The sequence below is a fragment of the Trichoderma virens genome, assembly GCF_000170995.1.
Source record: "Trichoderma virens Gv29-8 chromosome Unknown TRIVIscaffold_2, whole genome shotgun sequence".
In the NCBI taxonomy this organism is placed as follows: domain Eukaryota; kingdom Fungi; phylum Ascomycota; class Sordariomycetes; order Hypocreales; family Hypocreaceae; genus Trichoderma; species Trichoderma virens.
Genome location: NW_014013747.1, coordinates 1,671,657 through 1,699,653, shown reverse-complemented (window position 1 = coordinate 1,699,653; position 27,997 = coordinate 1,671,657). Strand labels below are relative to the sequence as shown.

Genomic DNA, 27,997 nt, shown 5'->3' with positions numbered 1-27,997 from the left:
ATGACGAGCTTAAAGAGACCGCAGGGGTCTGACCAGCTGGCCCAGAACATCTCCAACAAGGTCTATGTCAGGTCGACACGGAGCGGAAAGGTGCAGAAGATTGTTCGCGAGGTCTATCTGAGAACAGACATTCCATGTTCATCGAACCTGTGCAGGGCGTGCTTGAGCCAGGCACCCAGAAATGCAGTGAATGAAGGTAATTCTTCTCTTCCAATTCAAGGGCTGAAATCCAATTGTGAGATTGACAGCTTAATATAGCTCTACCCTTTGTCCTGTCGGCCAGACCGGCTGGTACAAAGTCGTTTCCTCAGGGCCACTACTTGGTCCCCGATACAAACGCGCTGCTAAACGCCATGGACTTGTTTGAGCAGAGCTCATCATTTTACGATGTTATCATCCTGCAGACTGTCCTGGAGGAGCTTAAAAACCGCTCGTTGCCGCTCTACAACCGCCTTGTTGGACTGACAAAGAGTGAGGATAAGAGGTTCTATGTTTTCTTTAATGAGTTCCGATTGGAGACATATGTCAATCGCGAAGCCAACGAGACTGTCAATGACAGAAATGACCGTGCGGTTCGACAGGCTGTCAAATGGTATGGGGAGCACCTGGCGTTGACCAGGGCGGCTCAGATCCCGGCGGTTGTTATGCTGAGTGATGATCGGGATAATTTGAGGAAAGCCCGAGAGCAAGGCCTGCACGCGTCTTCGCTCGCGGACTATGTCAGCGAACTAGAAGATGGCGACAGGCTACTCGACATGATTGCCGAGTCACAGTCTCAAGCGCAGGGCAGTTTCAAGCAATCTTCCCAACAGCCCCTTTATCCAGAGTATTATACCTCCTCGAGGATGATGACCGGGGTCAAGGCGGGGCTGTTGCATCAGGGAATCTTCAATGTGTCGCCGTATAATTATCTTGAAGGGTCGATTAAGGTGCCTGCCTTCCCGAAGCCGCTACTTATTCTGGGTCGCGAGAACATTAACCGATCTATCGATGGCGATGTTGTTGTTGTCGAGCTGCTCCCACAAGACCAATGGAAGTCACCATCAACAAAGATTATCGAGGAGGACACGATTACGAAGAACGAGAATGCGGACACAGAGGAGCGCCAGGATTTTGTATCGGACAAAGAGCGGAAGGCACTTCAAGAGGAGGTGAAGAGGACACAAAAGGCATCGGGGGAGAACCAACTGCAGCCAACAGCCAAGGTTGTAGGTGTGGTGAAACGTAACTGGCGACAGTACGTCGGTCACATTGATCCATCAACGGCTAGCAAAGGTCCATCACAAGGTCGCAGACTCGATAGCGTCTTCCTCATCCCCATGGACAAGAAGATTCCCAAGATCCGTCTGCGCACTCGTCAGGTGTCTGAGCTGTTGGGGAAGAGACTGTTAGTTACTGTCGATTCTTGGGACAGAGATTCAAGACATCCTGTGGGGCACCTGGTTCGTTCCCTGGGAGAGCTTGAGACCAAGGCAGCCGAGACGGAGGCACTGCTTCTCGAATGGGACGTGCAGTACCGGCCTTTCCCCAAAACGGTGCTTGACTGCCTTCCGAAGGAGGGCCATGACTGGAGGGTGCCCGAGAACAAAGAGGATCCAGGCTGGAGAGACAGGGAAGACCTTCGCGATCTTCTCATCTGCAGTATTGATCCGCCCGGTTGTCAAGACATCGACGATGCTCTTCACGCCAGGTTATTGCCAAACGGCAACTACGAGGTTGGCGTCCACATTGCAGACGTATCCCACTTTGTCAAGCCCGCAAACGCAATGGACACAGAGGCCAGTATTCGTGGCACCACGGTTTACCTGGTTGACAAGCGTATAGACATGCTTCCTATGCTGCTCGGAACCGATCTCTGCTCTCTCAAGCCTTATGTTGAGCGTTTTGCGTTTACGGTTATCTGGGAGCTTGATGAGAATGCCGACATTGTAAATGTTCGCTTTACAAAGTCCGTTATCAAGTCTCGCGAGGCATTCAGCTACGAACAAGCTCAGCTTCGTATCGACGACAATTCTCAGCAAGATGACCTCACAAAGGGCATGCGAATGCTGCTCATGCTTTCAAAGAAGCTTAAGAAGAAGCGTATGGATGCCGGTGCCTTGAGTCTGTCTTCCCCCGAGATCAAGGTGCACATGGAGTCGGAATCCTCGGACCCCATTGACGTCAAGACAAAGGAGCTCCTCGACACCAACTCTCTTGTAGAGGAGTTCATGTTGTTCGCCAACGTCAGCGTTGCCGCCAAGATCTACGAGGCATTTCCTCAAACTGCCATCCTGCGTCGCCACGGCGCTCCTCCTAAGACCAACTTTGACGAGCTGGCCGATCAGCTGCGTATCAAGCGTGGCTTGGAGCTGCGTACTGACTCGAGCAAGGCGCTGGCCGACTCCCTCGACAAGTGCGTCGATGAAAAGGATCCATTCTTCAATACTCTTGTCCGTATCATGGCCACACGATGCATGATGAGCGCAGAGTACTTCTGCTCCGGAACCCAGGCATACCCCGAGTTCCGCCACTACGGCCTTGCCTCTGAGATTTACACACACTTCACCTCTCCTATCCGTCGATACGCAGATCTCCTCGCTCACAGACAGCTTGCCGCTGCCATCGGCTACGAGGCCGTTCATCCTTCTGTGCGCAGCCGTGGCCGCCTCGAGGCTGTGTGCAAGAACATCAACGTCCGCCACCGCAATGCCCAGATGGCCGGCCGGGCTAGTATCGCTTACTACGTCGGCCAGGCTCTGAAGGGCAAGGTTGCTGAGGAGGAGGCCTTTGTGATGAAGATTTTTAGCAACGGATTTGTGGTCCTGGTGCCGCGGTTTGGTATCGAGGGCTTGATTCGGCTGCGCGATTTGGCTGATCCTGAGCCTGAGAGCGAGTATGACGCTGAGACGTATACGTTGACGACAAAGGGTGATAAGGCTGTCAAGGTAGAGCTCTTCCAAAAGGTTGTGGTTAGAGTCCATGATGATAAGGACGAGAGGACGGGCAAGAGGGGCGTCAAGATGGAGTTGGTGAGTGCTTGAAAAGATAAAAGAGGGCATAAGGCATGATATTTTAATGAAGTATAATCTGAGGGGGGGACATTTCACAACTGCTAGAGACTAGAGTACGAATAAAGAGGAAGAATTGAGAGACTTGTATCCTAGGGAATCCTTCCTTTTGTTGAAAAGACGTGTACATCTATATGTATTGACATATCTATATGTGTACATCCGGCCCAAGTCCGTTTTATTTTTGACCAAACCAGCCTACAACGCCAAACTCGTTATGAGAAAAGAATTAAAACCGCGTCCGGGGGACTAAAAAGCAACAACATCCATATATGATAAAAAAAGATTTCCAGTCACATTTGCATCATGAGTTCTTTTACTGCTGCATGGCATCATCCGCATTCGCAGCCTCGTTGGCGTCGTCGCCCCACAGGCCATCGAGCTTGAACTCAGCAGCCCACTCAGTGACAATCTCTTTCTGGTCGGCCATGACGTCCTCCTCGCCGGCGTTCTTGAACGTTGACTTGGGAGCAGTGCCGTTGGCGGACTCGACGGCCAGGACGGGAGCCTCGACCCAGCCCTGGATACGGCCGTCACGCCAGTCCGTGACGACGGTCATGGCGGCAGCGTTGATGTTGGGGATGCCTCCGCGGCCGAGCCTTCCGCGCTTGCGGGCGACTTGGACAAGGAAGTCCGTGGTGACGTCGCCGTCGACGCTGTTGGGCAGAAGCGCGGGGATGTCGTACACGGCGGTGAGCTTCTGGAGCAGTTCAGGGGTGGTAGAGAGACGGCGGAGAAGGAGGCTGACGGCGGGAATAGGATCATCAATCTGCTTGGGGGGCACGGCGTTGAGGAGGACGAGGTGGGCGTGGGCCTCGGTGGCGTTCTTGATGGCGACGAGGCCTCCCGACTGGATGGATGAAGACGACGGGAAGACGACACCGGGGGAGTCGAGCAGCGTGAGCTTGCTGTCGATCTTGACCTTGCGGATGCTGGTGGTGACGCCGGCCTCGGCGCCAGCTGGGCAGGCCTTGGCGTTGTTGCTGCCCTTGCCGCTCACCCTGCTGAGAAGAGCGTTGATGATGGAGCTCTTACCGACGTTGGGGTAGCCGATAACACCGACAGACACAGCACGCTTCAGGTCGCGGCTGGCGGCGTAGCTCTTGAGGGCCTTGAACAGGGCGGCCGAGGTGCTCTGCACAGTCACGTCACGGTGGCTAAACACATGCGCATTGGCAGCCGCATGCGATGCCCGCACCGGCAGCGTGGGGAAGTACCGGCGCAGGTAGACGAGCCAGTCGCGCAGGACCTTGGGCGGGATCAGGTCGACCTTGTTGAGGATGAGGATGAGGCGTTTGCCTCCGGACGCAGCAGCCATGACGCTGCGCTCGACCTCTCGCGAGCGGGTGCCCTCTGGGTCGCGGGCGTCGAGCACGTACAGCACGACGTCGGCCTCTTCGACGACCTGCTTGAAGACCTTGTCAAACGTCTTTCTTGACGAGGCCTGGCCAATCGAAACATGTGCGCCGTCGTCAGAAGCATCGCTGTCGCTGTCCTCATCGTCGTCGTCCTCGTCCATGTCATCGTCGCTGGCAGCAAGAGACTTGTCGTACTTTTCCGCAGCAGCACGAGCGCTGGCAATGAGCGCCGCCATTGGGTTCGACTCGTCGACATCCTCGTCCATGTCGCCATCCTCATCCATCTGATCGTCGTCGACCTCCTCGGCATCATCCATGGCATCCTCGTTCTTGTCCTCGGCGCCCGTCTTGGCAGCCTTGGCCAGCTCTTTTCTCCTCTGAGCCTCCTCGGCCTTCTTTGCGCGCTTCTGCTCAATCTCCTCCAGCATCTTCTCCTTGTAGGGGAACAAGTTGGGGATTCCGGGGTCCTTCTTCAGCTTGGATCGCCATTCTGGGTTCTTTTTGGCGAGCTTGCGATCCTTTCTCTGCTTGGCTGCGGACGCCTTCTGGATCTTGTTGCGAAGGCGGGTGGTTGTCCGCTTGGACTTGGGTTCTGCGCCATGGTTAGCACACCAAGGAAAGATGATGAGATGGCCCAAGATCGAAACAAATCTGTTCATGGGCTGATTGACTGTTGCTATGGTTTAAAACATACTCTTGGGCTTGTTAATTGAACCTGCCATTGTGATTTGTCGTTGTCAATCGTCGAGTTCTCTTGATAACGGCTGCGGCGTTCCTCCAACTGTGGTTGCCGTGCTAAGAAAAAAAAATTAAGTGGGATATCGATTCTGCCAGCGCCCCTCCACACCGCCTTGCTATCGGCCCCATATGTCTGCGCAGATAGAGGAGAAACAACATGGAGGCCTTAGTAAGCAAGCATTTCGCATTTCGCAATTGAAAGACGCTACAGGTAATCTTTCAGTTGCGAAATGCGACGCCAGTACGGAGTACAAGCTGACAAAATTAGCACTTCTCCGCAATGCAAAGAGCCCAAAATGCCCAATTAGGCAGATATTCGACGTGGGTTTCCTTTTACTGTTGAGCAAATCGACCTAACGACCCTTTGATTCCCACTTTCGATCTCGGGTGATGCAATCAAGTCAGATATGGAAGCCGTTAATCCTTGCTATCGTGCCCAAAATATTGATGCCGGTGGCTCGTAGAGAAGCAACCCCGCCTGAAGCTGAGAACTGCAGCCGGTAGGCAAGATGGAGCGATACTACTAGACATATATAAGACAGTGTACTCGTAGTCTTGATGCATATTAATCCCCCTCACACTTGTAGACTCCCGCATGCGTCTGGATTTCTTTAATTTACAAGTCACTCAGCTTCCAGTTCCACACCACACAATGTCACCGGATTCGCCTCACAAGCTTTCTGTGGCCCTTGATGAAGCCAAAGCCCTCTATATAAACCGAAATGCCAAATCCCAGGCAATCCATGAACAAGCCACCAAATCATTCCCTGGTGGCAATACAAGGACGGTGCTTCATACGGACCCCTTCCCCATCTGCATGAAGTCCGGTCAAGGCTATCAACTTACTTCTGAGGATGGGAATATGTAGGTGGATATGGTGTACTTCCAGGCTTCTTGTTTTATTGACTCAGCTTGTGCAGCTACACAGACTTTACATGCGAATTCACGGCAGCGCTCTATGGCCACTCCAATCCCGTGATTCTCGATGCCGTGAGCAATGTCCTTCAGAACGTGGGCATGAATGTTGGCGCAACGACGTCTCAGGAGCAATTGTTTGCCCAGGAACTCTGCCAGCGCTTTGGACTGGAACGAGTGCGCTTCACCAACTCCGGCACTGAGGCCAATCTGCATGCTTTGGCCGCTGCGAGAGTCTTTACCAATAAACGAAAGGTGGTTGTGTTCAATAGAGGCTACCATGGAGGAGTGCTGGGCTTCAAAGATGGGAAACCAGCGCCTAACAATGTTGATCCCAATGATTGGATCGTCGTCAAGTATAATGATGTGGATGCTGCCATCAAGGCAATCCAGAGCGAGGGAGTGGCCGCCGTCTTGGTGGAAGGCATGCAAGGAAATGGAGGGTGTATTCTTGGAACTCCAGCATTCCTGACTGGCATCCAAGACGCTGCCGCCAAGGTAAAGGAAACTGAGAATTATACCCTCTTATTCAGCACCTATACTTACTCATATCATATATAGGCCGGCGTGGTGTTCATCCTTGACGAGGTCATGACTTCTAGAATCTCAGCTTCTGGTTTTGCAGGCCTGCGAGGAATCAAACCCGATCTCAAGACATTTGGCAAATATCTAGGCGGCGGCCTCGCTTTTGGCGCCCTTGGTGGGAGAGCTGACATCATGGCTGCCTTCGATCCAAGACTATCCACCTCGATTTCGCACTCTGGCACCTTCAATAACAACACTCTTGTGACACATGCCGGCTACGCAGGCCTCAATAAGATTTACACTCCTGATGTAGCGGACAAGTTTACCGAAATGGGCTCATTGTTTCTATCCAGGCTTCAGGAAGCAGTCAAAGGAACAAGAATAAGTTTCACAGGAATTGGTTCTGTCATGTGCTCTCATTTCGTCGAAGGAGATGTAGAGGTGAAGGATATTGCAAGTGGAGACGATGTGCGGGAAAATGATGCTCTCAAGGATTTGTTTTGGTTTGAGATGCTGGAACAGCGCTTCTGGGTCACGCGGAGAGGCTTCATTGCGCTGGTCCTGGAGACGCCGCAGTCGGAACTGGACAGATTTGTGGACGCGGTGAAGGCCTTTGTGTCAAAGTATAACGACTTGTTGGCGATTTGAGGCGGTGAATAAAAAGCGAACAGCAGCTGTTCATTCAATACTGCCTCTGAAGTAGAATACCTATTAAGTACCTACCTAGTACCAATACTGAGTATAGCAGCACATAGGTACCCGCTGATTGGCTAGCCTTATCACCTTTACATAATCCACCTACCCTTCAGCCTTGCCCACCTTGTAACTTTTGCCATCGATTCTCGTAGCTCTGCATAACACGCGCCTACAAACTCATTTTTTCTTTTTCAACCAACTCTCCTCAACTCACGTCTACACAAACCACCGCAAATCCAGATACCCGCAGCCCGTCTCAATGGACTACCAAAACCGCGCAGGCTCCAAATTCGGCGGCGGCGGCGTCGCCTCGCACTCCGCCACCAACGCCGACCGCCGCGAACGACTTCGCAAGCTCGCCCTCGAGACAATCGATCTCGACAAGGACCCCTACTTCTTCAAGAACCACGTCGGCTCCTTCGAGTGCCGCCTCTGCCTGACCGTCCACCAAAACGACGGCTCCTACCTCGCCCACACCCAGGGCAAGAAGCACCAGACGAACCTCGCCCGCCGCGCCGCCCGCGAGCAGAAGGAGGGCAAGCAGAACATCGACCCTGCCACGGGCCTGCCCGCCAGCGTCGCCGCCAACCTCAACGCGCGCCGCAACGTCGTCAAGATTGGCCGCCCGGGATACAAAATCACAAAGATCCGCGACCCCGTGACGCGCCAGCAGGGCCTCCTGTTCCAGCTGCAGTACCCCGATGCCACGCCCGAGCTGGCGCCCAAGTGGCAGGTCATGAACGCCTTCACCCAGCGCGCCGAGGAGCCCGACAAGAACTTTCAGTACCTGGTCGTCGCCGCCGAGCCGTACGAGAGTGTGGGGTTCAAGATTCCTGCGCGAGAGCTGGACAAGCGAGAGGATAAGCAGTTCTGCTTCTGGGATCCGGATTCGAAGGAGTACTGGATCCAAGTCATGTTCATGACGGAGCGTGAGGAGCGTTTCAACGCTGCTCCTGGTTTGACAGCCAGGAGATGAACATTTGAGAGGGAAGGGGGATTAAAGATAATTAGCATGACGCTACGTGGAGGTTCTATCTGATGGTCGCCAGTGCTCAACATGACGGCTCTTGATACCCAATAAGGACGGAAGGACCTTTGTATAGCCCCGTCCTATATGGCACCGACAGTGCGAACGTGGCGGAATATTTAGCAGGCAACGATATCACAACTCACGGGGTAAGAGGCTGTCCGTTGGCTCAATACCAACGTGCAAATTTAGCTGACCTGCATCTAGCTGTTTAGCTCAACAGTTGAATCAGTCTTAGAATGAGCGAGGAGAAAATAGCACAAAGGTGGAAACTAGGCATCTCTAGCACAAGCAAGGTTACGAATGCTAGGATATAATAACGACAAACACATGTACATATTAAATAGGGAAATTGGATTTACGGGGTCATTTTTTAAATCACTTATATCAAATCATATACTGCAATACCAAAGAAGCTTCTTTCGCAACTGATGTATCCACGGTCTTAGACTAACGCATGCGTATGAGAAAAATGAAAAGCATCTTCCAGCAATATGAACAAGGGATGTCAGCACGATTTTTTTTTTCCATGCCCAGTATAATGCATTTCAATAAACGACAATGTACCATTTTGGTTCTGATGCAGATTGCTCCTCGTATCTTGGTCAGCCGATTAAGCATAGACCCCCCCTCTCAAATTTCACATCTCCATCCTCTAATCGCAGCTCTAATTCGCTTCGAATTCAAAATCTCTACTGCATATGCCCGCTTCATCTTCTGGAACAGAGACCTTCTATCGGAAGTTGTTATCGAACCGCTTGAAGGTGTAGCCAATGAAAGGAAGGCTCATCTCGGGTGACTCCTCAGGTGCCTGGCCGTTGCGGTTCTGGATGGCCTGGGCCTTGAGCAGAGTCGCGTTGTCAGTCTGGTCAATCTCATCGGTCGGGAAGTAAGTGGTATCGATGTTGGAGGTCAGCCGGGGCTCGAAAGGAGCGCGGATGCGGCGTAGGCTGTCAAAGTCGACTCCACGGAAGAATGCGTGGCTCTTGATTTCATGAGCACCTCCCCTTCCGAGTCGGTTCTCGGTATTGCAAACCATGCTACAGGTGGACAAGGTTAGCTGTCAAGTATTCTGAAAAAAAAAAAGCAGTATGCATTTTCTAGTGGATATCGTACCTTCGAATCAAGTTCTCCGCCTCGGCACCCAGCGTAATGTCATCAGGGAAGTAAAGGGTTTGTCTCCAGTTGACAATCTTGCGGTAAGTATCGTGGCTGTCTTCAGCACAGAAAGGCGGCCAGCCCACCAAGCATTCGAACATAATGGTGCCCAACGACCACCAATCACAGTCAAAGGTGTAGCCATGGCCTGTGAAGATCTCGGGGGCAATATAGTCTGGCGTACCGACGGTGGAGTAAGCCATCAACCGTCTAGATCGTCTCCAGTCATTAATCTGAGATCGGTTGCTGACTGTGAGGTTAATCTGGTCTATGGCAACTGAAGTCCGGTCTCGCGGGCGGTTGGAGCGGCCTTGCAGGAGCTGCTGGTAATAGTTGTTGTCATGGAGACGGTGGAATCCCGTGGAGAGACCAAAATCAGTCAGCTTGACGTGACCGCCACGGTCCAACAGGATGTTGTCGGGCTTGATATCACTATTTCCCACCCAAAGTTAGTCGATGGCTAGCATTTGAAAGTTGGGGATGCAACAATCAGAACGTACCGGTGGATAAAGCCAAGCTTGTGGACGGCCTCAATGGCCAAGACAATCTCAGCAATGTAAAACCGCGTAATGTCTTCTGAGAAGATCTCATATTTAATGAGCATGGTCATCAAATCTCCACCCGGCAAAAACTCCATGAGCATGTAGAGGAAGTATGCGTCCTGGAAGGTAGTGTAGAGCTTGACGACCCAGGGGCTGTCAGATTCGGCCAGGATATCACGTTCTGAGCGGACGTGGGCCAACTGGTCCTTCTTGAACATTTCAGTCTTGATCAGAGACTTCATGGCGTAGACTTTGCCGTCTCCCTTCTTCTGCACCAACTTGACCTCGCCGAAAGCACCCTTTCCGATGATCTTGACGGTGTTGTAGTTTTCGGGCTTGTCCTTTGTACGCAAGAATCGCAGATATTGGCCCTCCTTTCGGCCAGCGGTCGACCACAGCTGCTCTCTCCTAGTTGAGCTCTGACCAGGATCTTGCAGCTTCTGCTCCAACTCATTCTGTCTGTTGTTGTTTTTCACATGTCAGTAATCCAAAAGACATTTGACGCAATGAAAAGGCACGCGTAGGTAGATGTATGCAAGCGTCGTTCGTACCTCTGATTACGCTCGCGAGCTCGCTTGACACTGTCTTTGAAGAAGTCGGCAGCCAGCTGTGAGCACTTCTTCTGGTTGCTATTGGCATTCGTGCCGTATTTATCAGGGTTCCTCTCGGGGATGGGCTGGAACTCGGGCGACGAGACAACGCCCTGGTTGGGCAAAGGAGGCGCGTAGTTGCCATAGCTGGCCTGCTGGCCCGAGCCGCCAGCAGTTCGCGGACGGCCTGAGGACGGCCCTCGACCAGCATATTGACCTCCCCTCGCGGCACCGCCGCCTAGGTTCTGGTGGGAGAACTGGTGAGCCAAGCCAGTGTTTGGGTCGTTGGTGCCGGGCGCGCCAGACTGCGGGGGATAGCCAGCGTTGGGATAGTCGCTCGTCACGGCCTGGCCAGGATACTGCTGCTGACCATACTGGTTCTGCGCAAAGTAGCCCTGCTGCTGAGGGTAGCCGGCGCCGTACTGCTGCTGGGAGGATTGCATGCTGCCAGACTGGCCCTGGAAGACAGGCTGAGGAAAGGTTGAAGGAGTCGTTGGATAGGCACGATCGTTGGCGGCCGGCCGTTGGTTGTCAAAGTTCAAGTGCAGACGATTGGAATCCATCTCCACGCCGATAAGCAATCAATCTCAGGTAATAATCAGCTGTATGCGAGCCTGACGGCCTGAGGGGTCGTCGGAAAGGGGGAGAGGCGCTGGAGATGGAGCCTGACTGGCCAATTCGAAGCGAGTTGCTCCGCTGCAGCGCAAGGCGGGCTGGCCCAGTTTTTAGAGGAGCAAAGCAGGGACCTGGCCGCTGATTGGGGGCCTGAGCTTTGGAGTTGGCGTCTTGCTGTTGAAGAAGCTCCAGTCAAGTCCTTTTGAAGATGGTTTGGCTTTGGGCTCAAGGGGAAAATGGGGGGCGGTCAACCTCAGACTAGATGCGCCAAAAGACAATGGGCGGGGTGATGAATACTCGCGAGGTACCTGTGTGCCGGGCGCCAGCTGGGCGTGGCCGCGTTACAGGTGGCTGTCAGGCCAGGTATCTTCCGGGTTCCAGGGGGCTGCTGGTGGGCACAGCGGTTGGTAGGCCGCTAAATTGTTCTGGTTGGGGCCTAGACACGTTTGATGCTGAAGTGAGCTGCCACTAATTAGTCCCCCGTGGTGCCATCACTATGTGAAGGCTGAGTCAATAAATAGGTTGATAAAGAGCTTCACTGTTGAATAGGAATAAAGGACAAAAAATGAATCCGTTCGACTTCAGCATGCTGTAGTACTGTAGCTGTGAACGCTTATATAGAAAGGGATTGGTGTAAGCAAGGCTTGTGTGAAATAAATAGCGGGAACATCACCGCCAAGCATACACCAGCAGATGCCAATTTCTACTCTTATTGACTGTATTGTGGCATGCCAGTATTATGACAGTTAGCTCCTTCAATTGGGAGTGAATACGTCAATTTTAGTTGCTTCCTTCTATCAACAGCGCAGTGCTGTATACGGCCTTTGCTGGTCACTCTGTTCCATCGACGCATCTTCTCCACCGGCACTTGTGCCGTTTCCATCTCAGGGGTCCAGCCGTTCCGCCTTGTACGGGATATATTAGCCATCCATCCTATCTCACTCCGTACTTGAGATCTAAACTCACATGCCACTATTAGTCCCTGGATCCCTGGTGACCCATCTCTTATGTAGCATTAACTAGATCTCAGGTTGACCTGGAACACTAGTATCAGCACAATCAGCCAATTGCTTGATACTGAACATGCTCTGCCAGATAAAATTTCAGGCCGTCTTCCAACGACTGTTTTATACATTACAGGTATATGTATGCAGATGCAAGCATAATATAAAGTCCCCCCCACCGGGCCGTCTCCTGGTCCATTCAATAAGCCGCCTTGTCGTCTCGGTGAGCAACGGCAGACCCCGGTTCTCCAATGAACAGGGCATCCATCACCTCAATCATTGATGTTACAAAGGCGAAATTATCAAATTACTACGAACCGAGAGCTATATGCTCATTTATCGTATCGCCCCAACATAATGGAATGCTTCTTACTGGGTACGTGTATGAAGTAAACATGGTCCCCATTGTAGGTAATTTCGACACCAACACGGCACATTCCCAAGCACCTACCAATACATAGATGTAGAACTTGCCTTCGCCGAGGTGACCATTTCCTCGAACGGCAAATCGAAATGGCCAAGAATTATACAAAGGATTGCTTTACAAATCATCTAAAAATTTATAGACAAATTTTCTCCAGCTCTAGGTAGGAATCGCGTTGAATTATTTTACCATGACCTCCAGTAGCCAAACCACATGTAAACCGACAGGTCTGCCCATCTTGCCGGCTATCGAGGCCCTTATCGTGTCCCGCATCCTTATCGCATCCGATTTTTTTCCAACCTCATGACAGCATAACCCGTCAATAGCTGCAGAACGTAGCTGGCCCGCACCACCAGCAAACGATGCAAAAGCATACTTAGACCGCCATCTCTTCTGCCTCTTTTCATCTTTCTGCTCAAGAGCACCACACGAGCAAGGCCGCGCATCACCATGGCCGACGCCAATCCCTCAACCCCGCCGGCCTCCGGCTCAGGCGCTTCAAAACCTCCTCGTCCGCGCAATCCCGTCTTCAAGATGATGGGTCTCCCAGCCCTCCCTCGCAAGCTCCCCTCCCGCAATTGGCTCATCTTCTGGGCCGTCTCTTCGTCCATCGCCGGCGCAATCATCTACGACAAGCGCGAGAAGAATCGCGCAACAGCGAAATGGCGCCGAGCCGTTGCGCCCCTCTCCAAAGAGCTACTCCCCAATGCGAGCCAGCTGCCCCGCAAACTTACCGTTTACCTGGAAGCCCCTCCTGGAGATGGCCTGCGCACTGCTCAGGATCATTTCATTGAGTATGTCAAGCCCATTCTAGCGGCTTCGGGTCTCGACTGGGAATTTGTCCAAGGCCGACAGCAGGGCGACGTGCGAGCGGCTGTGGCCGAGAGGATCAGGAGATCCAGGAAGGCCCATGAGCGGCCGGACGAAGAGCAGCCGGAAACAGATGAAGCCATTGTAGAACGTCAGAGGAAGAAGATTGGGCTACCGGAATACGAAGGAATCAAGGGCGACATTGTCATTGGGCGACATACTTGGAAGGAGTATGTTCGAGGACTGCACGAGGGATGGCTCGGTCCTCTCGACGCCCCGCCATTGCCAGTTGTCGAAACGCTCGAAGACAAGCCCGAACCCGAAACCCCATCTACAGAAGGCGACAGTGATAAGAAGCCCGAGGACAAGAAGCCAGAAGAAGAGAAGAAGCCAGAGGAAGAAAAGAAGGATAAGCGACCGCCACAGCCTCGCCCTCACAACTCCCCCGACGACTATCCCTCCGCAGCCCTCCCAGCCACCATCCCCGCCGAGTTCTCCCCTTCCACTCCCATCGCCTTCCCCCACCGTCTTGGCTTCCGTCACACCTTTGTCCGTCTTGGCCGCTTCTTCACCCGCCGTCGCCTGGCGGATGACATCGGCCGAGAAGTCGCCGCAGTGTGCTTCGCCGCCGCGCGAGACTGGCGTGAGGCCGACGGCCAATACGAGCAGCAGCTCGTCTTGAAGCAGGAAGAAGACGACTGGCCCAAGTTCGTCTGGAAGGACGAGCCCGAGCCCGCCGACGACGCAGAAAAGGCCAAAAAGGCCGCCGAGCCGCCCAAGGAGAAGATTTGGGCCTCAGATCTGGTGGTCGACTCGCGCATCGTGGAGCGAATGCGCCGCTTCGAGATTCAGCCCGAGGACGAGGCTCGCGCGAAGCAGATTGTCGTTCCGGAGACGGAGATTGAGGGCTGGATGAAGCGCAACCTGAGGAGCTTGTATCACTGGGGCGCCAGCTCCTTTGCCAGCAAGCCGAAAGGCCCTGACTTGGGAAACTTGGACGATGATTGAAGCAAACAAAGGTGTTGAAAAAAAAGATTAATCTTACAAAAGGAGGATTCCAATGATGTGATGTACATGAGGGTGTTTTTTTTTTTTTTTTTAGTTTCTTGTATCAACAATGGGGCATGTGCTGTATGACTACTGTATGTATGCGAGGGAGTGTATTAATTGGATATTGGACATGAGAAAAGAAAACCACCCACAAAAATGGCAGAGAGCGAGCTATGGATGGATGAAGGGATGGGTCATGATAGAGGGCGTATATACACATTATCGAGCTTTGCAGCTGTATTAATTCGCAACAACACTTGCAGTCTCCTCTTCCGAGTCGAGTCTCTCTTCCCCATCGTGTTAATCATCATCGTCACCATCGCTGTCTGAATCATATGCCACAAGCCCCAGACTCGTCTTCTTCTCTTCCTTGGGAGGCTCCCTTTCCTTCTCCTTCTCCTTCTTACCCACACTCTCACTCTCACTCTTCTTCCTCTTCTCATCGTCACCATCACTCCTATCAACTCCCCCAGCCTCATCCTTCCCTCCCCCCTTATCACCAACAACGACCTTCTTCTTCACCCCCAACACCTCCCTCTCGTGCCTCTTCCTCTTCCTCCCACCAACCGCCCACTCCTCCTCCTCCTCCCCTCCCCCATCCACCCTTGCCGGCCCCGAAGTCTCGCCGCCCCCAGTGCTCTTCTGCCTCGTCCGAAACGCCTTCAATCCCTCCTCAACCTCCCTCCGAGCCCGCTCCTCCTCCGCCCTCTCCTTCGCCCGAACCTCGTCCAGAAACTCAATCTCGTCGTCGTCCAGCGCCCGGAACTGATTCTTGAGCTTGTTCTGTTCTTCAAAAGCCGCCTGCTTGGCCGCTATATCCTCATAAGACAAAAAGAAAACCCCAGTCAGCACATTAAAAAATTTCCCCATCCCCTCCCAAAAACACACAACAAGAAAGGAAAAAGAAATCAAGAGCGCAAACCTTTATTCGCCTGCAGTATATCATACAAGCTCTGCTGTCCCCCCTCCGCCAACTCCGCCCTCGCCTGCTCTCTCCGCTTCCTCTCCTCATCAAGCTCATGCTGCACCGTCTCCCACTCAACGCTCTTCTTCGCGAGCGGCTCCCTTGCCGCGGCAACAACCTCGTGTCCGCTCTCGTCCTTCGACCCTTCTCCGCTTATCGTCCCGCCAGAAACGAAGCGGCTAGACATGATGAAATACAGATTACGCAGCAGGAGGGGGTTGATCGGGTTTTGAGGAGCGGAATTGGAGGGGATAGAGTAGCTGCTTATAGCTGTATAGAATACGATGCTGGCCCAGTTCTTGGACAGCTCACAAGTTCGGATAGATGGCGACGCGTAAAAAGGCCAATCAGCAGCGTTTTGAAGCAAGGGTAATTAGAAAGATTACAAGGGGTAAACGATTGATTATGTATAAGATGTGTCAACAAAGAAAATCGAGACGTGAAATTCGCGGCCAAGGAAATCAGAGCCAACCTGCAGTAACAAATTGGAAGTTTGGAATACTCATGAGTGTAGAACGACTCAACCGATGTTGTCAGTTGTAAATTCCGACAATCAGCCGGCTGCTTCAGCGAATCTAGATCAGAGTGGCAACATGCACAAGTATGGAATTGAAAAAAAAAAAAAAAAAAAGGCTCAGAATCACGAAATATACAAATGAAGTCCAGCCGGGGCTGTTCATCAATTTAATTGTACTATAATCTCACAATAGGGATGCCAACAGGATCACCATAGGAGGCGTCGCCTTTGACTGAAGCCTTCTCGTGGCCTTCATATTGCTGCCCATGCCAGGACAAAGAGCCTCCAATGATGGAACTCTCCAACCATCGCCCAACTTCCCATACGCTCGTGCGTATGAGATAATCTGCCACCCATTTTTACCTCCGCAATAAAACACCTCTGGGTTGCGGAGAAAAGCCTCTCCATCCATCTTCCAGCAAGTGATTGGATCATTCTCGAATCACACCCGCCCGCCAATCAAACAGAATTCCACGACAACAAATATGGAATTGATCATATGAATACAGAAAATCTGTCCGCATTCATGCGAAAGGAAGAAGAGAAACTCATTAATCGAACAAAAAAAAAAAATCTTCGCCTCGCCATTCGCAACCAGGCCTTTCCTTCTCTACAGTATCAACCCATAAAAACAAGGCGTCTAACATCTCATAGAAAGAAGAAGAAAGTCCGACAAAGCATACACGATGCTGCCAAGCTCGACATGATACCAGCGGGGGTATCATGGTCGCGACGTATGGCTTCGGAATGTAAGACCGTAAAAAATTGAAATGATATAAATGCGCCGCAAGAGAAGTGAAAAAAAAATATAGCCGGTCCAATCTTCCATTTTACCCGCTGAAGACAATGCATGAAAGCGCCCTCGTAAAATACCCATTTTGCACAAGACACCCATTCCCACCACAAACAAACAAGTATAGTGCCATATGTGCTGTCCCCAAACTTTTGAAATCTTTATTGCTTTTGTTGCGTCATGAACAATGTCGCCATGGCCAGCGCGAATATTTTGGTATCTCAACCAACCCGAAAACGGGGGCGCGGAGCCAGTAGGGACCTTGAGGACACGGTTCAGACCTTTATTTTTTGTTGGGTTTCGAACATTTGCCCAAAACCGCGGTTATTTTCGAAGTGAAGCCTCCGATTATAGGCAGTGCCTAAGACTGATTTCCAGATCTATCGAGGTACCAATGTAGGGTACCAATGCCAGGTCTATATGTGCGGTGCGCAAACGCAAGAGATCCCATAAGTATGGTATCAAGAGAGAGAAAAAATCTTTGAAAGAGTGGACAATGTTCGCTTTCGGTGCAATTGCAAGATGGTGAGGCCTCCAACAATTCGAGTCTGCGATCGATGACGGAGACGGAAAGACGGCAAATTTTGCCTTTTGTTGTTGGAAGAACCAAACTCGCATTTCGCACCAGGAACATTTTGTAGTGATATAAGAGTCACCCTGCGCCGAACCAAACCATTATGAACATGTACCGTGATAAAAAAAAATGCCGTTTATAGTTGAAGCCATCAATGACCACGAAGAAAGTGCCTGTGCTTGAAAGAAAATTCACAAGACACACTGGTATCGGTGATGGTCATGCCATGATGACATCATAAACAGGCTGTAGAAAGACGTGCTGAAACTGATCGCGTGTGTAGGACTTTTTTTCGTGCCGGGGGTATCTGAAAAAACACGCGTCTTCTTGAACAGAGAAGATAGCGAAAACTCGTAGCCATTAAAAACTCGAAATCCGCACCGTTTTTTTCCGAGACCGAAAAGGGAATAAAATGGGGCTCTATTTAAGCCCTAAAGATGAAGGAAAAAGGGAAAAAAAAAAAAGGAAAATCGTTGCAAACATTAACCCATCACAGGTTGGCCATATCCATGGGACATGAAGTAAGGCGTCTGCTTCATGGGCTCGACACATCCCGGGCAACCGCACTCAGCAACACCGTGTTCCCAACCACTGTGGTGGTGGTACGGGTAGTGAGATCCATACGACGGTTGACGGTTGGGGTAAAACGTATTGTGAGCCGGAGGCTGGGGGTATCGGCTGCTGTACTGAGCAGCGGCCTGAGCGAACCACTCATTGTAGCGAGCGTTGCTGGAGGCAGCCGACATGGCGTACTCGGGAGTGCCATAGCCAGAATCCGGAGGAGTGAGAGGCGCATTCCACGGGTTGTTGGACCAAGTGGTTTCGCGAGAGCGGTAGGTGTGCTGCTGCTGCTGCTGTTGCTGAGCCTTCATAGCCTGGTAGCGCTCATACTCTGCAATTTGAGCCTGGATGTAGCGCGAGTGAGGAGAGCAACGGTTGCTGTTGTACCTCGCCAAGTCGGTATCGATGGCGGGGACCAAAGCAGCAAGACGCTCTCGGCTCGCCTGGGCGGCGCGTCGCTTCTTCATCTGCTGCCACTCACGCCAGTTGTCAAGCCAGGCCTGGTAGTCCTTGCTGTGATCAAGGTTGACGTAGAGTCGCCAGTTCATGGCCTGAAGCCAATCATACTCCAGAGTGTTCAGCTCAGAGACGGGAATGCCGCTAACCTCAGACCAAGATCGGTTCTGAAAGGTGTTGTCATCCAGGAACTTGCTGCCGAGGAGGAGCGAAACCGTGAGGAAACGCCAAACTTGACCCTCGGAGGCCTTGTACGGACCCTGGCTCTTCATGGAGTTGATTCTCTTGGCGAGATAGTTCATTCCAAGAAGGATAGTCGTACTGGGCAGTCTCGTGGAGGTGAGGATCTGCGACACGAACTTCCGGAAAGGAGAGGTGACGCTAGCCTCGGGAGTAACAACGCGAGTTGCCATCTCGGCGACATACTCAGCCATCATGTCGACCTCATAATCGAGGACGGCACAAACGCCTCCGGGCATGATGACGGTAGTGGAGGAGGTCCGACGAAGATCGAAATGACCTTTGTCGGATGATGAATTCTTGTTAGAGACGAAAACAGCTCGCGACGGTGCACGGCTGTCTTGTATGGGGTCTCTTAACAAGAAAACGAAGACGACGAAGCGGCGCGAGGAAACGGGAAGAAAAAAGGTGTCGACGTGGCTCTACTGTGATGCAAGAGCCATTTAACGTTGTATATCGTAATGTCGTGAGGTACGACGATGAAAAATCTGTTGGAAGCGATTTGAAAAATGGAAAAAGACGTGACAAAAAGATATCGCAACGGAGCAGTCGGTCAAAGAATATGGCCGTCCAAGGTACAGAGTTCGCGAGACGTCGAGTCCAAATATGGGCGTAAACGCAAGCGAGAAGCGAGGCCGAGGAAAAGATGGAGAAAGGATACAAAGGTGGGATGGAAAAGCTTTCTGCTTAAACTGTTAGCTAAACAAGTCTATTGAGCGAGACTGAGTTGGAGGAAGAGAAATCGATGTGAAGATAAATGGTAGGATAAATGAGATCAGATGAACCAAAGGGTGTAGTAGATGGAAGTATCGGACGGAAGGGAACAATGCATTACACATCGATCGAATTTCGCCACTGGCAAGAAAAAAAGATGCCGAATTATCAATCGTCAACTCGTCTGTGACGATATGTCGAGCGGTCATCGATCGATGGTATTGGTAGGTGGTAGGTGGCAGGTGGCAGGTGCGAGGGTATAAGTCAAGACAAAATCGCGGGAGTCGCGGCGAGAATACGCGGGACGATGAAAGGCATCATGGCGACAAGAGTCGAAAACGCAACTCTACTAACCTCTATGCGATAGAGAGGTCCCGGAAGGAGCTTTTAAAAACCCTCCAAAGGTGTGAACGTGGAACGGAAGTAGACGTGACCGACGTGATAGCGGCCACTGCAGACAAGCCGTGGGAACACAAAGAAGCTACCTGCACAGCAGCGAGCTGGAGGTAAACAAAAGGAGTAGGCTCACGCGAGAAACCTGAATCCAGACGTCGACGAACGATGTGAAGTTCGCGACGAGGCTTGTCGTAAAATCGGCGGATTCGGAATTCGGTGGAGGAGGGAAGAGAGGGAGGAAAAGGGTTGAAGAAGAAAAGATGAAAGAAGAGGTTGAGGTGTGGGAGCGCAGAAGAGGAGCGCGGGCTGGCGTTGATGAAGGCTACGGGCGGCACAAGTACGTTGCAGCAACAACAGCGTTAGGGCATGGGCGGTGGGACAGTGGGTAGCAGAGCAGTAGGCACTAGGTGGCAGGCACTATGGGCTAGGTGGTAGGTACCAAGGCGGTAGTGGGCACCATGCAGGCGGCGAGGTACCTGGGCCAGTGTGATTTTTTTCTCTCACCTGCCAATCCGCCCAAGGTTCTTTACCGCATTGTACCTGTACGAGTGCTGTAGTGCCTGTCTCGTGCTACTACGGGTACTTGGGCAAGGTACCTACTTGGGGCGTGGCAGGGGTCCTCTGACTGTGGGCGGCACTCCGGTACGAGTACGTCGATTGTCTCGTTCTTTTTCTTTTTTTCCTTTCCTTGCCTTTTTTTTTTGCCCCGGATGGGTGGGGCCCGCAACAGCCACTGACGGGACAACTAGGAGCCTAGCGGAATGGGGGTCTCCGTGCAGGCGCCAGAAAGACTGCCAGTCCAAGTACCGCCACGCGCAAAAGAGGCCGCGAGGGTACTTGGCCGGTTGTGCTTCTCCATATTCCAGTGCGTCAAATGGGGATAGCGCGGCTCTGGATAATTTTGCGAACAAGGGCCGCCAGAGCATATGTGCGCCGGCTGATTGGCCCAGGGCGCTCCGCAAATACATCAGCGTGCCTCGCCTCCTCCAGGTACGTACTTCTCATACAGGCACGCACCCTGCAGGCTGGCGCACCCCCCATGACTTGATGACTTGATGACTTGGAGGTACCTGTGCTCGTACGCAGGATGGCTGGGGAGGCTTGGAGGTTTTGCGTGCCAGGCGCTGGGAGACCTTTGGTGCCTCCTGAAGCCTTTCCACAGTGGACTGCTTCCGGTGCACGAGGGGCGTTAACGCAGTTGCCACTCGATGCCTGCCTGTCCGGGACTGTTGGGAGCGCAACTGATCTGAGGAGAAGTGGCACGATGTTTTTTTAGAAATTTTCTGCTCAACTTCCTTATTCCACGCGTACCGTACTGTCCAGTACTGGACTTGCACTGCTAGCGGTTTCCTCTTTTTTTTTTTTTTTTTTTTTCTTTGGGTTTGTTTTCTGCCCCTTTTCACCACCAAAGCTAAAGGAAGAACGAATGGGTCCCCGTCAAAATGCAATCTTGCAACAAGAACCGCCGTTTGAGCTACTATGCTCGATGCTACCACGCGTGGTGAGGGTACGAGTACGGTACACAATGACCGTCCGTGCCAGCTCTGGTGACTGCAAATTGCAGATGCTCGCTCGCCCTTGTGGCCGGAATGACGACTCACATGCAGGCACCTTTGGCGACTGGTCGTCTGATGGGATGTGACGCAAAGCAAAATTGAAGGGGTGGCCGGAACGGGCGAGCCAGGCGTGCCTCCAACACGTCTCCAGCATGTCTCCAGGCCGTCGTCACTGAACTGCACATTCTTGTCAAAAAGGAATGGGCTGGGTCCACCAATCCGCCAAGTCCCTGGCACGGGGCCATGCCCGTTCTCGAACGAGGTATATCTGCGAGTCACGGAGCGAACCCGGTTAGGCGCCATGCTTTTCTCCTGCTGCGTGTGCAGAGGCATTGGTAATAGCGCCAGCAAATGTTCATCGTGGATAAGGTCCAGAGACCCTGTCTGCATGCTGGAGTGGGAATCGGCGCCGGCGCGGCGTCTTGTGAGAAATGCTGGTCTGGTCTCATCGACGCTTCATCACTTTCCCGTGGCGGTGCTGTTGGAGCAGTCACTTCAAGCTCTGATCGACAAGCCCTCGCACGTTGAACGGAGCTGTCGGATCCCTTGGGTGGCCCGAACAGCCACCACTTTGGGATTCCCGGTAGCCATTTCTTGCAGATGAACTGCTTGCTGCTTCGTATACGAGGGCGCTCTGTGGTCCGCACGGGTCGGAACACTCGCTCATCCTGTAGAATCTCATTACTAACGAAACGGAGGCAGGGACCCAGAAGAGCGCATGGCGTTGCTGACCTTCTACTCGCAGCATAGAGCAGGACAGAAAAGTCCAAGGCCCGAGACCATCAACATCGCGACCACCGAGCACAACGCTGCCATCGTGGGCTGCCACTACCAGAGGTAGTCTGGTGAGCGACCCAGCTAAGCCATCAACCGCCTCGATTGCCTGGTTCCCGCCACACTCTTTTCTGCCGGCCTGCTTGTCTCCCTTGCTCTGGATCAATCAGCGGTGCATAGACAAGGGGCCTGTCCAGATGCGTGCGTCCTAGCCTGCGTAAGGTCTAGTAGGTCCTCGTAGCGCTCACAAAGAACGCACAGCGCTCCCCAGTCTTCATCCAGCCGGCCCTTACACCGTAAAGTACACTCAAGTTTAGCCACGAAAAAAAAAAAAATCTCCGTTACTGCTTGGGTGATGGGGAATGCGGAGAGAAATCCCTCAGGTGTCCACCAAAAGCGACAAGTCTGCAAGTCTACAGGTCTACAAGTGGACAAGTCAACAAGCCTACAAGTGGACAAGTCAACAAGCGGCCGATGAGTCGTCTTGTTTCCGCCGGGCAAGCACCATGTATACGAGTACCTGGCACACAACTCGACTTACACGTACGAGCTGGTACTCGTACGCACAAGCAGGCGGTGCCTTTGCAGGATTACAGGTACTGTCATGGCCTATCAATGCTCTGAGACGGTGGGCCGTATGCAGCCAAAAGGCCAGTGGTAAGGCGATTTCTGTCCTTTCTGCAGCGCCTGTGCCATCCCGTCAATCATAATCAAGATGCTCATCATGCTGTGACTCAACTGGACAGCTGCTCTTGTCCTGGCAGCGAAAGAGATGCTGTCGAGATGATGGATTTGCAGCACACGCGCGACTCGCGCCTGGCTCCCCCAGTTTTCACGGCCGACCGCCGGAGGAAGCGAAGGAGAATCTCGGCCGGCTAATTCTGAATCTCTCAATTTCTTTTCCCTCAGCGACTACTGGCAGCAAGCATAGCCGACCCTTGGATGCAAGCCTCGTTATTTTTCTGCTAGTCGTCCGTTAGCACGTATGCATGTGCGACCCCATACGAAGAAATCTGTTTCTTTCAGAACACATGACGACAGGTCTAGCCCACCGCACCATCCGGAATGAGCCGTCTCGAGCGAACAATTGCTCCTGTGTGAGGCTGGTGGTATTATTCAGCCCGCAAAATCCGCAGCCATGGCCCCCAGAGAGAGAGCGTCGACTGTACGGAGTACTCGTACATGTACGAGAATGAGTTTCCCAAATAAACAGGCCCCTGTTTGCCGCCCATGTGCTGGAGTGGTCCCACCCACGATTTGATGGGACTGAGGAAGGGATGTGCCGGAGTGGCTGCAAGGCATGGACCTGAACATCCTGTGTTCTCGGTGTATTTTTCTGCTCTTGTGTGCATCACACTGCACTGAATACTGGTATGAGAAATGAAACGCGACCCAGGATCAACAAGTCCAGACCCGGCCCCTGTTCTGGAGTCCTGACGGCACACGTACCCAGCGCCGTGGGTTCATGTTGCTCCCAGGAGAACCGGAGGATGAATACCAAGCATGGAGATTACTCCAATTTTAGACAGGCTCCACGGCCTGTCGCTGTGGACGGAGTAGCTACTCGGACGACTAGACTGCTAGCTCCTGTCTGGCGTCAGTGCGCAGCAGAGGATCGGAAATGCGCTGACAGCGTCTCAGAATCAGCTAGCACTTGGGCCGAGGGAAGATCTGCTACCTGGCCTGGGCTGGGCTGACATCAACGAGCCTGGTCAGCGCGTTCGTTTCCAGTAGCTCGCCAAGTTTCCTTTTTTTAATTTTTAATTTTTTTTTTTTTAAACTCCCCTCGCTAATAACCACGCCAACCGAGCGATAAGAATAGGAGATCATGGGAAGCAGACGCAGGGAGAACAAGATTTAGTTCGCTCCATGCACCGGACCAACCCCTGTGACGGCACTGGTCGCCTTGAAATGAAGGTTGAATTTCGATACGTCCATCCGGTTTCAGCCTCTGCCAGCGCCTCGACGCCTTTTGCCTTTCCCTCGCCTTGTGCGGGCAAAGTTGATCCAGAAGCGCTGGGCTGGGCTGGGCTAGACGCCCAATCAGCACGGCAGGATTGGCGATTCTGCAAGTCGACGACTAATGACACTGAACCCCGTCCAGGACTCCGGACTCCGTGCCATACAACTCTTACGAGTAGTTACTTGGACCTGGCGGTCAAGGCGCTACGCAAACGCCCTGGCGTCTTACTGGTGCAGAGTCCAGGCACGAGTACTCGTACTGGTCGCACTGCTTGCAGCCTTGTATGTACCTGCCTCGATCTAGTGAATGTCGGTCTTTGTTTTGGGTCATGGCGTTTCAACCATGTCCGCTGCTGTATTGCACAGTCATTGGCGCATGCTGCTACGTTAGTGGACGAGACAGGATGTCTGCCCAACCTGCTTTTGTGCCATTCCCGAGCCATGGAGCGAGTGGCATGCAAGCCGATGGTTGGGCATAAAAAATGGCCTGCACATCATCACACGCCGCCCTGCCAATCTGCCTCAACAGTTCGTACCAATGTGTCTGGGTGGAGCTCTTGTGTGCGCGCGTATGTACATCGTACATTCTCGCACATCCGAGACTTGCTGTACATTGGCTGTACGGCAAAGTGAGTACATTGACCAAGGGCCTGGTTTTGGCTGCTCACACTCGCCCAGACACGGGCCATGTCTCTTGCATGCGCGTTCAATGCTACGGTACGGAGCACTCGCTGCCTTGGATTGCTACACTCATCCCGGACTGCAATAAAGCCCGCTAAGGGGGGAGACCATACGCCAGGCCTATTTCGATTTGATGCTAATAACGATGACGATCATTCCCCATGGGTGTCAACACCCTCAGCCTCAGCTTCAGGGTCTTTGTCGTCCCAAAAATACACGTCGAATGGCCCGCAGCCGGCCGGCCGTCGCAGTGCTCACTCAGGCGTGGCTGGCTTACACGTACTGCCTGCTCGATCACGCGTCGTCCTGGCCAGGCTGCTACGAGAGCTGTTAGGTAAACAAAGCCGCAGCTTGCAATGGACCTGGCAGCCCTCCCCGTCAATAAGTGGGAGCCTCGATCCAGGCATTCAAGAGATTCAAATCAAGGTTTGTTTGGAATATCGTTCCCGTTCTCGTCTGCCTAGGCTTCTCGGCCGGTCTCCGCGGGACTTGGCTGCTGGCCAGAGTTTCTTTTCCAAGATCCTGTTTGCGGAGGGCTCCGGATGGGTTCGCGTAGAGTGGCTCTGCCTAATAATAGGTCAACGTAATTCTTACCGTAGCACTACCAGCCAGCAGTGGCGCTGGACGATTTTGAACAGCAAGACGATGAGTCGGAACTACGATATTCCATCGGAATCGGCTACTACGACTTACGGAGTAATACGAGTACACGCAGCTCATGTACTTTGTGGGAGGACTGTGTCTTGTGCGTGTCGAGGTGAATCCTGTTTGCTACCCTGGACCGCTCCCAATAGAGTGTCAATCGAAACTCTTTAGAGCCTAGAGGACGCACATCTGCTCGATCGACCTGCATTCGCGCATAGATGTATTACCCAAGCTGCGTGGTGACGATCATCAGTGGCCAACATCTGACCAAGACACTGTGACACAGTACCTCCAGACCTGCATAGCCGTGGTATCTTTAAGTCTACAATGTGCAAGGATGTGTCCATCTCGACACCAACATTGCCACCACTGCGTCAGCCGGCAGAAGGTTGAACACGCAACCAAGGAGTCACATTTCCAAGCAGACGACAAAGACAGGCGTGACGATCACGGTGTGGTCAGCTCTGCGTGAACCAGGACGAGTCATCGCCGCCAGTCACGACCAAGTTTGCAAAACGCCACGCTCAGCAGTCCTCTTCATTTCAGGTGCTCAAGGCCGGTTCGTCGGACTCCAGCACCGGAGCCGCAGAGGATTGCGTCGGCCGTCGCCTACGCTCTGGGGATGGCCTACAAGCGCTGTGCGTCGGTGGCCTCGAGGGTGCGCGCTGTGATTTGGCGCCACGGCCCAAAAGGCCAAAAGGCTGGCCCCTATGAACGCCCAGCATGCCGCTGTGATGGCTGGCTGACAACATGAATGGAAGAATGCGAGAGGCTTGGCCCCGAAGCAAGTTGGTCACGCTTTGTTGAGTCCCCACCTCCGGCCCCGGGGGTATCCGCCGAGCGAGCCGATCTGCTTGGTCCAAGCAGGTCCAAGAGTCGATGCGCCGGCGGCAAAAAAAGACAAAGCAAGATATTAGTTCGTAAGCATGGGAGCCACAGAGGGAGGATGCTGCAACGAGACTGGCTGGGCTTGGGTGTCTCTCTTTGTCTCTGCCCTTTTTCCTCGTTTCGCAATGTGGAGACAGGGCGGTGAAGGCAAGAAGGGTCTCTTGCATTAGGGTACAGTACATACAAAGTACGAAGGGAAGGGCAGTGTCGTCGAAAAAACTTGTTCCTGGTGAGGGGGAGGGGTAAAATCAAAATCAAGCGGGTAAAGCTCGTTCGATGCGTGGCTTGCGGACTCGGCGACTCGACTCTTACGAGAGAAATGTCTTGCACTATGGCGATATTACCTACGGCACTGGATCGCTGTTGCCAGCAGGACAACCAAATCTGGCTGAGAGGCGAGACAGAACGACAAAGAAAGGCATATCTGTGTCATACAGTGCCGAAGCTTTGAGACAGGCACCTCAGATTCAGCAAAGCCCGACGCCAGCGCGGGAACAAGAGTCTGAGAGGCCTCGGGCCTTGCCCTTCCCCGAATCTCGTTCCTGTGCGAGCACTTGAAACGCGCAAACTTGGGAAGAGAAGCGACAGGCTTCCCCTCGTCAGCGTGGGGGCTTGGACCACTGCCTTGGAGAGTGTGCGTTGCAAGAAGAGGGGCTGCGTGATTTCCACGATGAAGCAACGGCTGCATGGATCTATCGACAGGTCAACCCGGAGCTTTTGTGGAGTTTTCTTATTGCTTTTCTTGAAAGGCGTCCTGCAAGTCACTGCAGGCTTATCACAAAGGCGACTGCAGTAGTGGGCCATTTGGCTGCTCGTGGCCCGTTGGGCTCCTCAGAGGCAGAAACGTGGGCGACTCTACCCGGCGCCGCTAAGACGGGGGGCCGAAAAGAGAAAAAGTGACAAGTGAGGAAATAAAAAAGAGAGCAAGAAGAAATAAGAGAGGGTAAAGGAAATGTTTTCGCACATTCCGCGGCCAAAAAGTCCGTTTAAGCGCGGATTGCTGCATGACGCATGTTGTGAAGAATGGGCTGCCTGGCCATGCTACCCCGGAGCTATTTTGGTGTTTTGCGGACGGGGAGGCCATACAAAAACGAGCAAAGGTTTGTACGAATCTTGTGTGAATCTGGTGAATCTTCTTGGTGGTGTCCACGTGCGACGGGTGGACTCTCATACCAGGCGATGCCTCAACTGCTCATGTCCAGTTCATAATGCGGAGATGTAGTCTGCTCAAGGAGAGAAGACAGACCACTCTTTGGAAGGTTGCGAGAAGTGAACGACGCCGATACACTTTTGTTGATGACACGACGATCGTCCCCTTTTATCTTCTTTACTGGAAAAAGGTGAAAATGTCAAAGATTGAGAATGAAGTTGAAGTCGAGATCCGGCTCAATTTGCGTCCCAACCGGCCTAAGGTAGTCGGGCACTCTATGCATGACGTTGCAAAGCCTTAATAGATGGACCTGTTTCATAGGTCCAATCAGTGAGCGTGATCCCCAAGAGGTTGATCTAGATGAGCAGAGATGCTGCCAGAGGGATTGGGCTTCTTCCGCTGGCGACGCGCGATCCCACGAGGCTTTCCGGAGATGTCCAAGTCCGAGATCCCTGCGCCGGCCCGCGCTCGACTTTTACTCGGTGACACGGCATGTTGATCGGAGAAGAGGGCTCTGCCTGATGATGGGAGACTTTTTGGTACAATGCTGTCTATCGTAGCAAACCGTCGTTTCACATTATTTCCTCCGTCTCTCGCTACAATACATATGAAGGATGATACCCT

At 52.7% G+C, this 27,997-nt stretch overlaps 10 protein-coding genes across 10 annotated transcripts; 5 read left to right on the top strand and 5 right to left on the bottom strand.

Moving 5' to 3' along the window:
- TRIVIDRAFT_167067 (uncharacterized protein) lies at positions 1-3,023 on the top strand (the record flags this gene model as incomplete). The annotated part of the gene is made up of 2 exons (XM_014105174.2): positions 1-196; positions 259-3,023. 2 exons carry the CDS (start codon positions 1-3, stop codon positions 3,021-3,023), a joined length of 2,961 nt encoding a protein of 986 aa, XP_013960649.1.
- A 343-nt stretch (positions 3,024-3,366) lies between these two features.
- TRIVIDRAFT_55742 (uncharacterized protein) lies at positions 3,367-5,130 on the bottom strand (the record flags this gene model as incomplete). Its single annotated transcript, XM_014105173.1, has 2 exons — positions 3,367-5,000; positions 5,103-5,130. 2 exons carry the CDS (start codon positions 5,128-5,130, stop codon positions 3,367-3,369), a joined length of 1,662 nt encoding a protein of 553 aa, XP_013960648.1.
- Positions 5,131-5,798: 668 nt separating this feature from the next.
- On the top strand, positions 5,799-7,234 carry TRIVIDRAFT_36134 (uncharacterized protein; the record flags this gene model as incomplete). The annotated part of the gene is made up of 3 exons (XM_014105172.1): positions 5,799-6,010; positions 6,067-6,559; positions 6,623-7,234. 3 exons carry the CDS (start codon positions 5,799-5,801, stop codon positions 7,232-7,234), a joined length of 1,317 nt encoding a protein of 438 aa, XP_013960647.1.
- Positions 7,235-7,541: 307 nt separating this feature from the next.
- Positions 7,542-8,258, top strand: TRIVIDRAFT_188750 (uncharacterized protein; the record flags this gene model as incomplete). The annotated part of the gene is made up of 1 exon (XM_014105171.1): positions 7,542-8,258. One exon carries the CDS (start codon positions 7,542-7,544, stop codon positions 8,256-8,258), a length of 717 nt encoding a protein of 238 aa, XP_013960646.1.
- Positions 8,259-8,716: 458 nt separating this feature from the next.
- COT1 (serine/threonine protein kinase, AGC family COT1) lies at positions 8,717-11,168 on the bottom strand (the record flags this gene model as incomplete). Its single annotated transcript, XM_014105170.1, has 4 exons — positions 8,717-9,349; positions 9,426-9,899; positions 9,968-10,468; positions 10,561-11,168. The coding sequence occupies 4 exons, from the start codon at positions 11,160-11,162 to the stop codon at positions 9,043-9,045; spliced, it is 1,884 nt and encodes a 627-aa protein (XP_013960645.1).
- A 1,815-nt stretch (positions 11,169-12,983) lies between these two features.
- Positions 12,984-14,767, top strand: TRIVIDRAFT_167059 (uncharacterized protein; the record flags this gene model as incomplete). Its single annotated transcript, XM_014105169.1, has 1 exon — positions 12,984-14,767. One exon carries the CDS (start codon positions 13,093-13,095, stop codon positions 14,458-14,460), a length of 1,368 nt encoding a protein of 455 aa, XP_013960644.1.
- A 35-nt stretch (positions 14,768-14,802) lies between these two features.
- On the bottom strand, positions 14,803-15,653 carry TRIVIDRAFT_55737 (uncharacterized protein; the record flags this gene model as incomplete). The annotated part of the gene is made up of 3 exons (XM_014105168.1): positions 14,803-14,937; positions 15,013-15,314; positions 15,425-15,653. The coding sequence occupies 3 exons, from the start codon at positions 15,651-15,653 to the stop codon at positions 14,803-14,805; spliced, it is 666 nt and encodes a 221-aa protein (XP_013960643.1).
- Positions 15,654-17,832: 2,179 nt separating this feature from the next.
- Positions 17,833-18,846, bottom strand: TRIVIDRAFT_36106 (uncharacterized protein; the record flags this gene model as incomplete). Its single annotated transcript, XM_014105167.1, has 1 exon — positions 17,833-18,846. The coding sequence occupies one exon, from the start codon at positions 18,844-18,846 to the stop codon at positions 17,833-17,835; it is 1,014 nt and encodes a 337-aa protein (XP_013960642.1).
- Positions 18,847-20,462: 1,616 nt separating this feature from the next.
- On the bottom strand, positions 20,463-21,663 carry TRIVIDRAFT_63741 (uncharacterized protein; the record flags this gene model as incomplete). The annotated part of the gene is made up of 4 exons (XM_014105166.1): positions 20,463-20,608; positions 20,716-20,963; positions 21,029-21,069; positions 21,319-21,663. 4 exons carry the CDS (start codon positions 21,661-21,663, stop codon positions 20,463-20,465), a joined length of 780 nt encoding a protein of 259 aa, XP_013960641.1.
- A 2,253-nt stretch (positions 21,664-23,916) lies between these two features.
- On the top strand, positions 23,917-26,049 carry TRIVIDRAFT_63740 (uncharacterized protein; the record flags this gene model as incomplete). The annotated part of the gene is made up of 5 exons (XM_014105165.1): positions 23,917-24,638; positions 25,041-25,116; positions 25,290-25,435; positions 25,672-25,792; positions 25,867-26,049. 5 exons carry the CDS (start codon positions 23,917-23,919, stop codon positions 26,047-26,049), a joined length of 1,248 nt encoding a protein of 415 aa, XP_013960640.1.
- Between the last annotated feature and the right edge of the window lie 1,948 nt (positions 26,050-27,997).